At 34.4% G+C, this 13,202-nt stretch overlaps 1 protein-coding gene across 1 annotated transcript; it reads left to right on the top strand.

The window, feature by feature from the left end:
* The first annotated feature begins 4,994 nt into the window (after nt 1-4,994).
* Nucleotides 4,995-6,549, top strand: LOC111893554 (uncharacterized). Its single transcript, XM_023889642.2, has 2 exons — nt 4,995-5,778; nt 5,840-6,549. The coding sequence occupies exons 1-2, from the start codon at nt 4,995-4,997 to the stop codon at nt 6,547-6,549; spliced, it is 1,494 nt and encodes a 497-aa protein (XP_023745410.2).
* The last annotated feature ends 6,653 nt before the right edge of the window (nt 6,550-13,202 follow it).

Raw genomic sequence — 13,202 nt, 5'->3', positions numbered from 1 at the left:
GGTGAATCGGCGAGTAGGGTTGACCTGGAAGGTTGAATTTGACCAGGACTTTGACCTTGACCAGAGTTGACTTAGTTGACTTTCGGGGGATAGTTAGACTAAGTGTTGCATTGATATTGGTAGCTCGAGGAGCTAGTGGAGCAGGAGTTCAGAGAGCTGTCGGTCAGCAGCTGGAGGATTATCAGCAGAGTTTAGCAGTGCGAGGTGAGTCTCCTCACTGTTTGTATGGGTATAAGGCACCAATGCTGGCCCATTTAGAATATGCATGAAAGACCAGGGGCGGCTCCTGGCACGCAGTATGTTATTATGTATGGTAGGAAGACCCGGGGGTTAGCCCTAGGCAATATGAATGACCAGGGGCGGCTCCTGGCACACAGTATGTTATGATGTATGGTAGGAAGACCCGGGGGTTAGCCCTAGGCAATATGCATGAAAGACCAGGGGCAGCTCCTGGCACACAGTATGTTATTATGGATGATAGGAAGACCCGGGGGTTAGCACCAAGAAATATGTATGAAAGGCCAGGGGTGGCTCCTGGCGCATTGTATGCTATTATATATGAAAGACCAGGAGGTGGCTTTTGGCACACTGTATGCTGTTTAGCTAAGTAGAGTAGTATGTACGGTTGTCTTTGTGATACTTGCATAAAAGACCAGGGGGTGGCCCTTGGCACATGCCTGTAAGACCAGAGGGTGGCCCTTGACACTTATCTGTAAGACCCAGGGAGTGGCCCAAGCTTGACCAGGAAGACCACGCGCGGCCCATGGCATAATGGCAAGACTATGTTTGGCACATAGCACCTACTTGATTATGGATAAGTCGGTTACGTATGGTACTTGGCTATGAATGGTTTGTATGGTATGTGGTATCTGGGGAACTCACTAAACTTCGTGCTTACGGTTTTCAGTTTTGGTTTCAGGTGCTTCCGGTAGCGGATGATGGAGCTCGGGATGATCGCATGGCACACACCATAGATTAGTCAGCCTGGGAATGTTTTACTCTGATAATGAACATGTGTTTTGAAAACTAATACTCAGTTTATGTTTTGAAATGATGATTTTACTTTAAGTAATATTTTATTAAAAGAAATTTTTAGTCTTGAGTTTTGGGACGTTACATATGGTGGACTTGATCAACACGCAACTTTGTGTATTCGATCTCCTAGTCCTTCACTTGACACTTTGTCAATGAATTAGTCTAATTTCCAAATATGATTTCTCATTCATCGTGCAACCAAGTTGCATGATTCCAAGTTTCTCTCCATATTTGGTAAAATCTCGACTTTCCATAAATAACATAATAAGAACCAAATCCATTATTGCATCAATTTTTCATACACGCCATTGCAAGGATAATATAAAAATCAAAATTTATTTTATGCGGAAAAATTTGTCCTTACAATGCAACTCATTGAAAAACTTATGCTAATACATCTTTATTAGCAATCTAATTCTAACTCTAAGTAGTAGCTTAAGAATCTAATCTTCGAGAAATGCGATCGAAATCCATTCCTTCACGGTTAGATTCTGCTCACTTTTTCCTTTAAGCTCCCTTTCTTTTCTTCGATCCTACAAAACATCAATTGTGATCTTATCACATTATGTATTAAGAATCTAGAATAGAAGCTTAAAAGAGTTAGTTAATGGATTTTACCTATATTAGAGCCATACGTTTTGACTCTCCCATCTCTTAGATCTCTTAGGTAAATGGGGCAGCTTCGTCTCCAATGCCCTTTCTCTTGGTAATAAAAGCAAATTGACTCTTTTGGAACATGTCATGGAACTACTTTAGACATTGCCTTTCTCTTATGATCAAACCTTTCGATCATAGCATGTATTTCATTGCCATTGTCTATATCCATAGAGGTCTTGAAGGCATATTCACCAATCAACTTTGCTTTTCTATTGCGCCAAACCATTGCTGATTCAGCAGCAATAAGCATATAGGTGAGATCTATAAGGGTCACGTCGCGGTTCATCATATAGTACTCTCTTACGAACTCACTATATGAGTTAGGAAATGACTGAAGAACCCAATCAACAGCTATTTCCTCACAGACAACGGATCCCAACATTCTTAACCTATCAATGTGTGATTTCATCCCTAGGACGTGTGTACACACCGACTTTCCTTCTTTATGTTTACTTGCCAAAAGGGCTTGAGTGATCTTGAACTTTTCAAGCCTTTGAACTTGTGGGTTAGGGAGAATAATTGGAGGAGGAGGAGGAAGTGAAGTATGATCTCTTGTTCCTTGATCGAATTGTGGAATCTCATCTTCATGTGGAATGCTTGTTCCACGGGATTTGAGAAGACCATAGTTGTCAAACTTTGACATCTACAAAACGGGAGAAAATAAATTCAAGTTAGTTGATTGATTGAGTCCTTAGTAAGTCACCCAAATGAGATACTAAGGCTAGGACCCAACACAATATTCTACAACTCGGGAGAGGGATGCCGTAACCCAAATTGCAGAACATTTGAAGGTAAGTGAATGACGATTCACTAATTTCCACCATAAAAAACAAAAAAGAAATTTAAGTTTTAAATTTATGAAAGCTCCTAGATCCTTTGAGATTCATTGTACTTTCAATGGCATGTTTAAATCTCGATATGCCCCTCTAGTTTGTGACTGGGATGCCGAGGATCACAAAGTGGGTGTGAATAACCATGCAAACTTACATGGTGCCCTCACATGTTACAATCACCTATTCGATATGCCGGTAAACCACACACGCTCCACCGAACTATGACAAACATTGAGTCACCCTTTGCTACCTTTTCTTAGAACCATTTAGTGTGCCGGTAAACCATACACGCTCCACTAACGTCTTTGCAAAGGCACAAAGTGTAATTTCATGGAATTGCATCAATTCACTTTTGCCTAAGTAACTAAGATTGGGAATTTGTAAAACATTTAGTTACTTTAGTAATTCATTATACTTATAATGGAAGGTTTCTTCCTATCCTACCCGTTCGGCTAATGACCCTCCACTAGTCAAGAGTGCGGTGGGTAAGAGTGGATACCCATTCAATCGCCATTTTATAGGCAATTTCCTTAAACACCCCTTATAGACCAGCTTCGTGAATGAGGCCTACTAACGGTAAGACTGACTTTTACTCATATATATATATATATATATATATATATATATATATATATATATATATATATATATATATATATAATGTTAGACTTTTAATGTTATATATAGTATAGGGTGTATTTTACATTTTTAAAATATTAGGTGGTTAAATTGAACAATTATACTTTTAATTCAATTAAATTGTAAACCAAAACTTTTACGGATTTATTAAACTTCTTTTAATTATACACCTTAATTAATTAATAAAACCATAAGGGTGTGATTTGAACTTTTTCAAAACAATACTAGGGTTTTAGAATTTAACATTCCTAATTAAACTTTTAATCAACTTTTAAATTCCAAAACTTGAAGGCAAGTTTTGCAACATTTCAAAACATTAGGGTTTAGAATTTAAATATACATCAAAATTAAACAATTAATCAAAATTTAAATTCCAAAACTTGAGGGCAAGTTTTGAAACCTTTTTCAAAACATTAGGGTTTTAACTATTTAAATTTCAAAACAACAAAACTTTTGGGTTCAAATTTAAACTATAAAACCTAAAGGGGAAAATATGAAACATTTCATAACATAAGGATCAAATAACAAATAATCTAAATTAACATTTAATCACATAATTATCCATATGTGATTTATTTAATGATTTCTTGCAAAACAATTTACCAATTTAATCAAAATAATTAATCAATTATCACATAAGGAAACAAATATTTTATTAATTGATAAATATCTTCAATTAGATCAAGAATATAGTCAAATATATCATAAAATCGGATTTATATTGATCTAATATGATAAGGTAACTAGCCACAAGAAAAAACAGCAAGAAATCCCGGTTTTCCCTCACTCTGACCAGCCGACTCGTCGAGTCAGGAATGGACTTGTCGAGTTCATCATGAACTCAGCGAGTTCATCTAGAAAACTCGACGAGTTCAGCCTCCAGAAACACAAAAATCGAATTTTTTAATCATATCAAGCATCAATACAATAGAAACCAGTCTAGTCTCTGATACCACTGATGGGTTTTGGTCCTAAGAACATCCTATGTGCTCATACAAACCCTAATGCTTGGATCTAAGTTTCTCTATTGTACATGCAAGTTATCCAAGACTATAAACCCTAATTCTAACATTCAAGTAATCATATTAACATGAGAATAGGTTTATAATATTACCTTGATTGTTATGTAGCAATAACAATCCCAAATCTCCTTGTGTTGACTTTGGAAGGCTTAGAGTCACAAGTGTCACTCCTCTAATGGTTCACAAACACCATAAGCAAGAGGATGAAGAGGAGAGAGGATGGAGACTGCCCAAAATGTGTTCTAACCCTAGAAGAGAAGTTCCCCACGTTTTTGAGCCTTAAGGGTTCTATATATAGTGAGGCTATTAGGGTTATCTAACACGGAAACCCTAATTTGGTTGCTTAAGCCCTAAGCAGCCCATAGACTCCTTTAATCAAGCCCTTGGATGATTTCCTTATGGGTTTCCCATTAGAATTCGTCCACCCCTTGATTCAAGACAATCCATGGCCCAAATTGCAATTATCTTATAATTACAATTCCAGTCCCTTAAGTTTAATTAATCTCTTTTAGTCACAAAACTAATTACCAATTAATTATTGACTAATATTAATTAAAAAATATGATTTCTACTTTAATATATTATTCTCATAATATATTAATAAATCATATTTAATCCTTTCTCTCCATAATTCATCCTATCAAGTTGCTTTGGTGAAGGCAACCCAAAAGGACCATGCACCATCGGATCAAGTACATACCAAAATAGTTATGGACTTAGACACTAATCCAACAAATATCGCATCCCTGAGCAATGTTTTGATGCTATTTGCCAATTAATAAAGGATGGGTTACCGGAGGAGAATAACATGGTTAATAGTTTATATGAGAGCAAAAAGTTAACACAAGCACTTGGTTTACCTGTGGAATTGATTGACACTTGTAGGTCTGGATGTATGATATATTGGAGGGGAGACAAAGATCTTGATTGGTGCAAGTTTTGCAACGCACTAAGGTACAAAAAGTCAAGAAGTTCATCTACACGTTCGCGTATACCTTTCAAGAGAATGCATTATTTTCCTTTGACTCCAAGGTTGAAAAGATTGTATGCTTCACAAGCAACTGCCGCCTCCATGCGATGGCATGCTAAAAATCATGGTCAAGATATCGGGGTAATGTGTCATCCATCTGATTCTGAAGATTGGAAGCAATTTGATATTAGTTATCCTGTATTTGCAGCCGAACGACGTAATGTTAGATTAGCCCTATGTACTAATGGGTTTCAACCACATGGAGCTTCAGGAAAACAATATTCATCTTGGCCTATTATTATAACACCTTATAATTTGCCACCATCTATGTGTATGAAAGAGCCTTACATGTTTTTGACTGCAATTGTGCCTGGACCCGCGAACCCTAAGCAAAAATTAGATGTCTTTCTTCAACCGGTTGTTGCAGAACTGAAGCAGTTATGGGAAGAAGGTGTCTTAACTTATGATGTTTCTTTGAGACAAAATTTTCAATTAAGAGCTACTTTGATGTGGACAATTAGCGATTTTCCGGCATATGGAATGTTATCAGGATGGACAACGGCTGGGAAGCTAGCATGTCCGCATTATGGGAAACATACACAAGCTTTTAGGCTTCAAAATGGTAAGAAGATCTCATGGTTTGATTGTCATAGAGGATTCCTCAATGCTGATCACCCATATAGAAAAGATAAAGTTCATCAAGAATCGTGTAGAGAAAAAAGGTCCTCCTCCAAGTATGAATGGTGAAGAAACCATAAGGCAAATTGAAGAACTTGGTCTATTAAAAGTGACTGAACTTAATGCGGAGGCAGTAAATAAATCATGTGGCAAATATGGTTGGAAAAAAAGAAGCATATTTTGGGATTTACCTTATTGGAAAACAAACCTCATTAGACATAATTTTGATGTTATGCATATTGAGAAAAACTTTTTTGAGAATTTGTTTTACACTGTAATGGATGTTAAGAAGAGGACAAAGGACAATGCAAATGCGAGAGATGATCTGAAACTCTATTGTAAGAAGAGAAAAGGAGTAAATCAAAATCAAAGAGCATATTATGCATTAGAGAAGAAGCAAAAGAAAGTCATATGTGAATGGGTAGAGAGTTTGAGTTTCCCCGATGGGTATGTTTCAAATTTAGGAAGGTGTGTAGATTTGAGCTCATGTAGACTGTTTGGAATGAAAAGCCATGATTGCCATGTTTTTATGCAAAGATTGTTACCGGTTGCATTTCGTGAGATGTTGCCAAAAAATGTGTGGGAAGCAGTTACTGAGTTGAGTCTTTTCTTCAAAAGCTTAACTTCAAAGATAATTACTACCAAAGACATGGAAAGGATTGAAGCTGAGATCCCAATAATTCTTTGTAAGTTAGAGATTATCTTTTTCCCTTGATTTTTTTGACTCGATGGAGCATTTACCGTACGAAGCAAAAGTGGGTGGTCCCGTTCAATATCGATGGATGTATCCTTTTGAAAGGTTTGTTTTCTAATTCACATTGTATTTTGAACATTTAAGTGAAAACTTCTGGTTAATAAATAAAATGTTATACTTTAGATTGTTACACCAGTTGAAAAAAGATGTGAAAAATAAAGCTAGAGTTGAAGGGTCAATATGCAACATATACTTGGTTCGTGAAGCATCAATATTTTTCTCTCACTATTTCGAACCTAGTGTTCATACACGTAACAGAAAGGTGCCTAGAAATGATGATGGAGGAGTTAAAGATGATGATGACAATGAAACATTAGCTATATTTTCATATCCTGGCCGCCATATGGAAAACTCAAGAGTAGAAGGTTGACCGATGAGGAATTCAATGCAACTCATTCTTACATATTGGTTAATGAAGAGAAGATGCAACCTTACCTTAGGTAAGAATACTCACAACATTTTAAGTCATTTTTTATTTAATTTCTCATAACTTTAAACAATTTTAATCTTAATGTACAACATGTATGAAGAGTTGTTGCAAGATCTATATCCAAATATAAATGAACATGATCTTGCTGCTGAAGTGGATAAAAACTTTGCTACACGGTTTGGAAACTATGTGAGTTTTTAAGTTGTTTTCTTTTCTTTCAAGAACCTTCTTATGTAGTTCATTCTTATTTATATAGGCACGCCAAAACAAAATAGAGAACAAGTATATACATGATCTTTCTAGAAAACCATTGAGGACAGTGAAATCATATAATGTATACTTTGTAAATGGTTACAAGTTTCACACGGAATCCTATGGTGCTAAGAAATCAACGATGAATAGTGGAGTGTGTATAAGCAGCCCAGCTGGTGATTACTATGACAAGTTGTTGGAAATTTTAGAAATTGAATACCCTGGTTTGTCAATTAAAACCACAGCATTGTTTAAATGTCATTGGTATGATCCAACACCTAATGTGGGAGTCAAAGTTCACAACCAATATAAATTGGTTGATATAAACCAGCGAAGAAAGTTTAACAAGTTTGAACCATTTATTTTAGCTATGCAAGTTACTCAAGTTTGTTACATGCCTTACCCGATTTTGAAACAAAACAACTCGGATTGGTTGGCTGTATGTAAAGTTAGACCTCGGGGATGGGTTGAGATACAAAAAAGTGATAGTGAAAAAGATGTTGCATTTCAAGAAGATGAAGTTGAAGAAAATGAAATCATTAGCACTGCGCCAGAAAATGTTGAGTATGGCGACATCTCAAGCAACGAGTTCGATAATGAAAATAATAATGAAGATCATGGTGAATCTAATTATGAAAGCAATGATGAAAATAATGGTGATGCTGAAAGTGAGGGTGAGTTTGAGTACAGTACATCAAGCATTGAAGAAGATGATGATGAAGAAGATCATGATGATGATAGTGATTAGCAACTGAGGTAAGAAAAAGTAGTTCTTGGTGATAATGAATTACTAGCTCATTTAATTATATTGCACTTGTTGTCAAAGTTAAAAAGAAAATAACATGTGTCTTTTATTGCAGGTTCATTCAATGGTAAAGTCATTTCAGACTTGTGGTTGGGGTTTATGTTTATTGACATGCTGATTGTGCTGAGTATTTAGGAACTGCATATCTTGGGATTTTGTTGGCGTATATGATGAGTTCACTTGGATAATTATTGTGTCTGACATTAAGTAGTTGTTTTTTGTTTGTATCTTTTATATAATATTCATGTTTGAGAAAGGATTTAATGTCATATATTTGTTCTATGAAGAGAATATGGTTGTGTGAATATATGGATTGTTACAGTTCATGTTTATGGATGAAATGCCATTTTGAATTGGGGCATAAATTAGATTTTATAGCAATGATGAGTATTGAGTGTACCCATGTTTATAATTATTGTCATATGAGGTCTACTGAATGATTGTTATAGGAGGGTTGTTAACATATTTAGCATCTTCTGGAAGCGTAGAAGGAATATTTACGATTTTACCCTTTAAAGTCTTATCGTCAATATTGCATGCATTTGGAATTATGGTGTACATTTTTTTGCTGGTTTCAGTTCCATAAAAAACCATTTATTTCATTGTACTTCTGTTTACTGTAAATTTAAGAGAGTTTTTATGTATTTGGACCAAATTACCCCCATTTATATTGTTGCCATGTTGTTTACTGTTAGTGGGTGGGTTATTCCTAATATGTTGGGGGGTTTGTGTTTTGGCTGTAATTGGTTTGATTGTACTCTCTTGTTAAATTATGTGATTGATTTGTTTTAGGACTTGATTACTTTATATGAACAAAACTGGAATTACGACATCATCTACAACTTGAATTGGAATTTATTGGGCATTATTGACAATGTATAGAATCTGAAGGAGAATCAAATTTAAGTATTTCTTTTTCTAAAGAACGGTTATTAATTTTGTATAAAGAAACTATTAATGATTATAAAAAGCATAATTTGTCAATATGGGAAGTTGTTATAGAATTGAAATTTAAAATATTGATTTTTTTCCTTAATGCTCGCGTTATATATATTGTTAGGTCCTTAAATTGACATTTTTTAAAATGAACATAATTTTAGCCCAAACGGGCTCCAAAATACTCACTTTACAAATATTTGTTTTTATTTTAAATATTTTAAGATTTAGATACTTAATATAAACTATTAGAATAAAAGGAAAAAAATTACAAAATTAAACACATAAATATATGCTGCATTTTCCAATTTCCCTCCAAAGCGATCGATATAATTGCCAAAATTCCCAAACCCTTATGTGTCAACGATATTTCATCTCCGATTGAGAATTGGCCATCATATATTGTTGGGAACGTGGATTGTAATTCGGGTCATCATAGTCTAGCATCTGGAACAGGTAACACTAAATTCGAATAGTAATTTTGTTTTCTTTTTTATAAGGTTTATGGTTTATAAAAGATTTAGAGATAACTAGAGGTAATTTGCTTTGTAGTTGATGTTATGCTCATTGTGAACATGCATTTTGGTAAGATATATCCTAATAGGCCTTGTGTTTTGACCAACATGCATGGTGAAGTTAGTTAATGGATTGTTTTTTCTACGGCTTGGTTGCCTCATTACACTGGTTTTGTTTTTCCTTTTATTGACAAATTCGCCCTTATGTAGTTAGCCCCAGCAACCTAACCTTGGTTGGCTTTTCCCCTTAGAACTCTAATGCCTACATGAAGTTTTTTGTTATTTAGGGTGTTGTTGCTTTTACAGTTTCTTGTTGTAGAAATTTTTCATTGCTTTTTGGTTTTCTTCTCTTTCTCCCTTCCCTTTTTGCCCTAATGGTTGTTTATATTGTTTTCTTTTTTATTTACACTTGTGTATTCTGTCCAGCTCATTAAAGAAGGCATTAGACATATCTTCTTGGAATTTTGCTTTGTCTCTGTTTGCCCATGATTATATGTTAACTAAATAATATTTATTATTTTCATGCAACACAAGGACTATTTCAATTTTCCTTTGTCTCTTTTTGCTCATGAAACTCTGGAAACATTTTTGTGGATTTTTTTATTTAACTGTTTACATGTTCTAAGATAGGTCAAATGGGGTGGTATTGATTAATCTGTTTTTTTCTATATTCAGGAAAGATGTCCCAATTTCAATTAAGTGGAGCATTTGGTGACAAATTGAAGGAAAAAAGAGGTGTTTCTGTATTGCAACGGAAGCAACGTACAAATATACGTTTGATAAACAAACATATAGATGAAGCAACTAACTCCTCAATATTTGTTGGTACTCGATCTACCCCAATATCGACACCGTCTTCACCAGCATTGTTATCATCAATCCCATTGTCTCGTAATCTATTTGCCTCATCATCTAGCCCAACATTTTCATCATGTGGTACAAAATCTGCCCCGCCATTTGTTTCACCTGTTGGTACTATGGGTGCCTCATCACCATCTACTACACCATCTTCCTCATCATCATTAGCTACATCTTCCACTCCATCATTTGTACCTACATCTACCCCATTACCTGCTGCAACATCTATCCCATCACCAGTTCGATCATCTGTACCTGCTTCTGTTACTAATGTTAGTGAACCTACTGAGCAAAGTGTTGACGTACAACAAGGTTATTCTCTTGGATCTACCAGACCGGGTGGACGTTTATGTATTGGAGTTTGGAAAAAGGAGTGAGTTAAAACTGTTACAATTTGATCTACATTAAACTTAAGCATATAATTCTCATTAATCTTTTTATTTTGTAGATTATTGCCATCAGGTCCATGTTCTACCATTATTCATTCATCCTTCGACGAAAGAGTAGATCCAAATGGGTATGATTGGGCAAGTTTAAGCAACGAGACAAAAATTTTATATTGGGATGAGTTTCACGTAACTATGTGTTTTTTGTAATTATTAGGTAAGCATTAAAATTAATTTGAACTCATGTATACATATTTTTGAATCCAGAAAAAGTGTTTTTGGGATGATGCAATAACTTCTAAAATGAAAACTTCTTGGGAAACTAAGGCTAAGGAAAGATATAGACAATATATCTACAACATGCGCTCAACAAAAAAAAAACCCAACTAGAAAAAAGCCTAGTCATATATCATCGGAAGTATGGACATCTTGGAATGTAAAATGGAATTCCGAAGAGTTCAGGAAGAAATCATAACAAAACAAAAAAAATAGGCGTAAATGTGTGGCTAATGGACCAGCCCTCTCTACCCATACCGGTGGATCGGCTTCTCATTTAAAGATTGCTTCCGATTTGGTAAGTTTTTTTTTATTAATTTACCTTATTGTTAGGTTTCTATTTATAACTTATTTGTGGTATTTATGTAGAAGAAGCAATTGGGACGTGATCCATCATGCAGTGAATTGTTTTTGTATACACACACTAAGAATCATGATGGAACGTCTTTTATAGTTGAGAAAGCTAAAAAAATTCATGTAAGTTTCATTTCATATAACTTTTAAATTGGGCTATAACGTATTTCATAAGTTTTATCTGAATTTATAGTTATAATAAAATTGTAGGATGACTTTATGGAACGTCGTGATGAGTTGGATGCAATAGGAGCGGAAATTGATGAAGACCAACTATTTTACGATGTTGTTGGAGGACATGATCGTAAAAGAAGATTATATGGGTTTGGATTATATGGAAAGGCCATTCCTTCGAGAAAGGGTTGTAGTGAAACGTGTTATTCATCGGATTATAATGCAGAGAAAGAGAGTGTTGAGACGAAAGTCGAGATCAAAAAGTTGAAGGAGTTAGTTGAGACGCAATGTGAACAAAGTGATGCAAAATGTGGGTAACTTGAACAACAACTTGCACAGGCAATGGCTGTTATTAATGCTTTGACCGACCAAGTCAAAACATTTACTAGTCAGTGATAGAGTATTATATATTGAATATTAATATTGTTGATTTGTTTTCTAGCGACTTTTTATTTGAACTATGTTAACTTTTTGATGTATTGAAGAATATTATCTATTTTCTTTTATATTATAAACTTCGTTTGCTTTATCAATTGCGTTTAGATTTATTAGTACAATGTAATTGGTATTTAGATTTCTATTAAATAATGTTACAGAATTTCCTAGAAAATGTACCCACAAAATCTACTATGAAAATTATATTGTGAAATTTGCTACACAAAGAAGCGTACATAATTAGCTATGAAAATATGCCTACAAATTAGCTACAGTAAATGCAGTTTTAGCAACTGCAATATGGCTATGGAATTCACTACTAAAATATACTACACAATTGGCTATGGAACTATGCCTATGAAATTAGACACGAAAATACGCCTACAAAATTATCTACGGAATTTTTCCTATGGAATTGGCTACAAAAATATGCCTGTGGAATTAGCTACAAAAATATGCCTACTGAATTAGCTATGAAATTTTGCCTGCGGAATTTACTACGAAAATTTGGCTATGAAATTTGCTACAGAAACATGCCTACGGAATTTGCTTCGAAAATTTGTCTATGGAATTTGCTACAGACATATGATTACGGAATTTGCTACCGACCTATGACTACAGAATTTGCTATGGAAGCACGACTACGAATTTTGCTATGGAAATATCGCTACAGATTTCGTTATGGAATATTCCAATGGAATTTGCTACGGAACTTATATGTTACGGAATAAATTTCGTAGCAAACTTGCTATGGAAGTAAAAATTTTGTAGATAAAAAATTTGCTATGAGAAAATCTGCTACGGAATCTAATTGTCGAATTTCGTAGCAAACTCCGTAGCTATTAATGTTTAACTACGAAATTTCAACTTTTTGTTACGGAATTTTTCCATAGTTATATCGATTTTTTCTTGTAGTGGTAGTGAATGTTTACTTATGTCTTTAACTGAATTAGGAAGGTCTAATCACAAATCCTTTGCAGAACTATTCGCTAACAATATTGAATGACAAGTGAAGGTACTATTTTATTTTTTATAGAAAAATTCAAAAATATCAAAAATATTTTCTTTATTTTTTCTCCTTCATTTCTAAAAATCAAAAATCCAAAAAGATTTTCATTATTCTTGTTCTTTATTTCACAAAATCAAAAACACAAAAAGTTTTTCTTTATTTTTTGTCTTTTATCTAAAAAAGA

Source organism: Lactuca sativa, chromosome 3 (genome assembly GCF_002870075.4).
Source record: "Lactuca sativa cultivar Salinas chromosome 3, Lsat_Salinas_v11, whole genome shotgun sequence".
NCBI lineage: Eukaryota > Viridiplantae > Streptophyta > Magnoliopsida > Asterales > Asteraceae > Lactuca > Lactuca sativa.
This window is presented reverse-complemented; position numbering and strand designations above follow the sequence as displayed.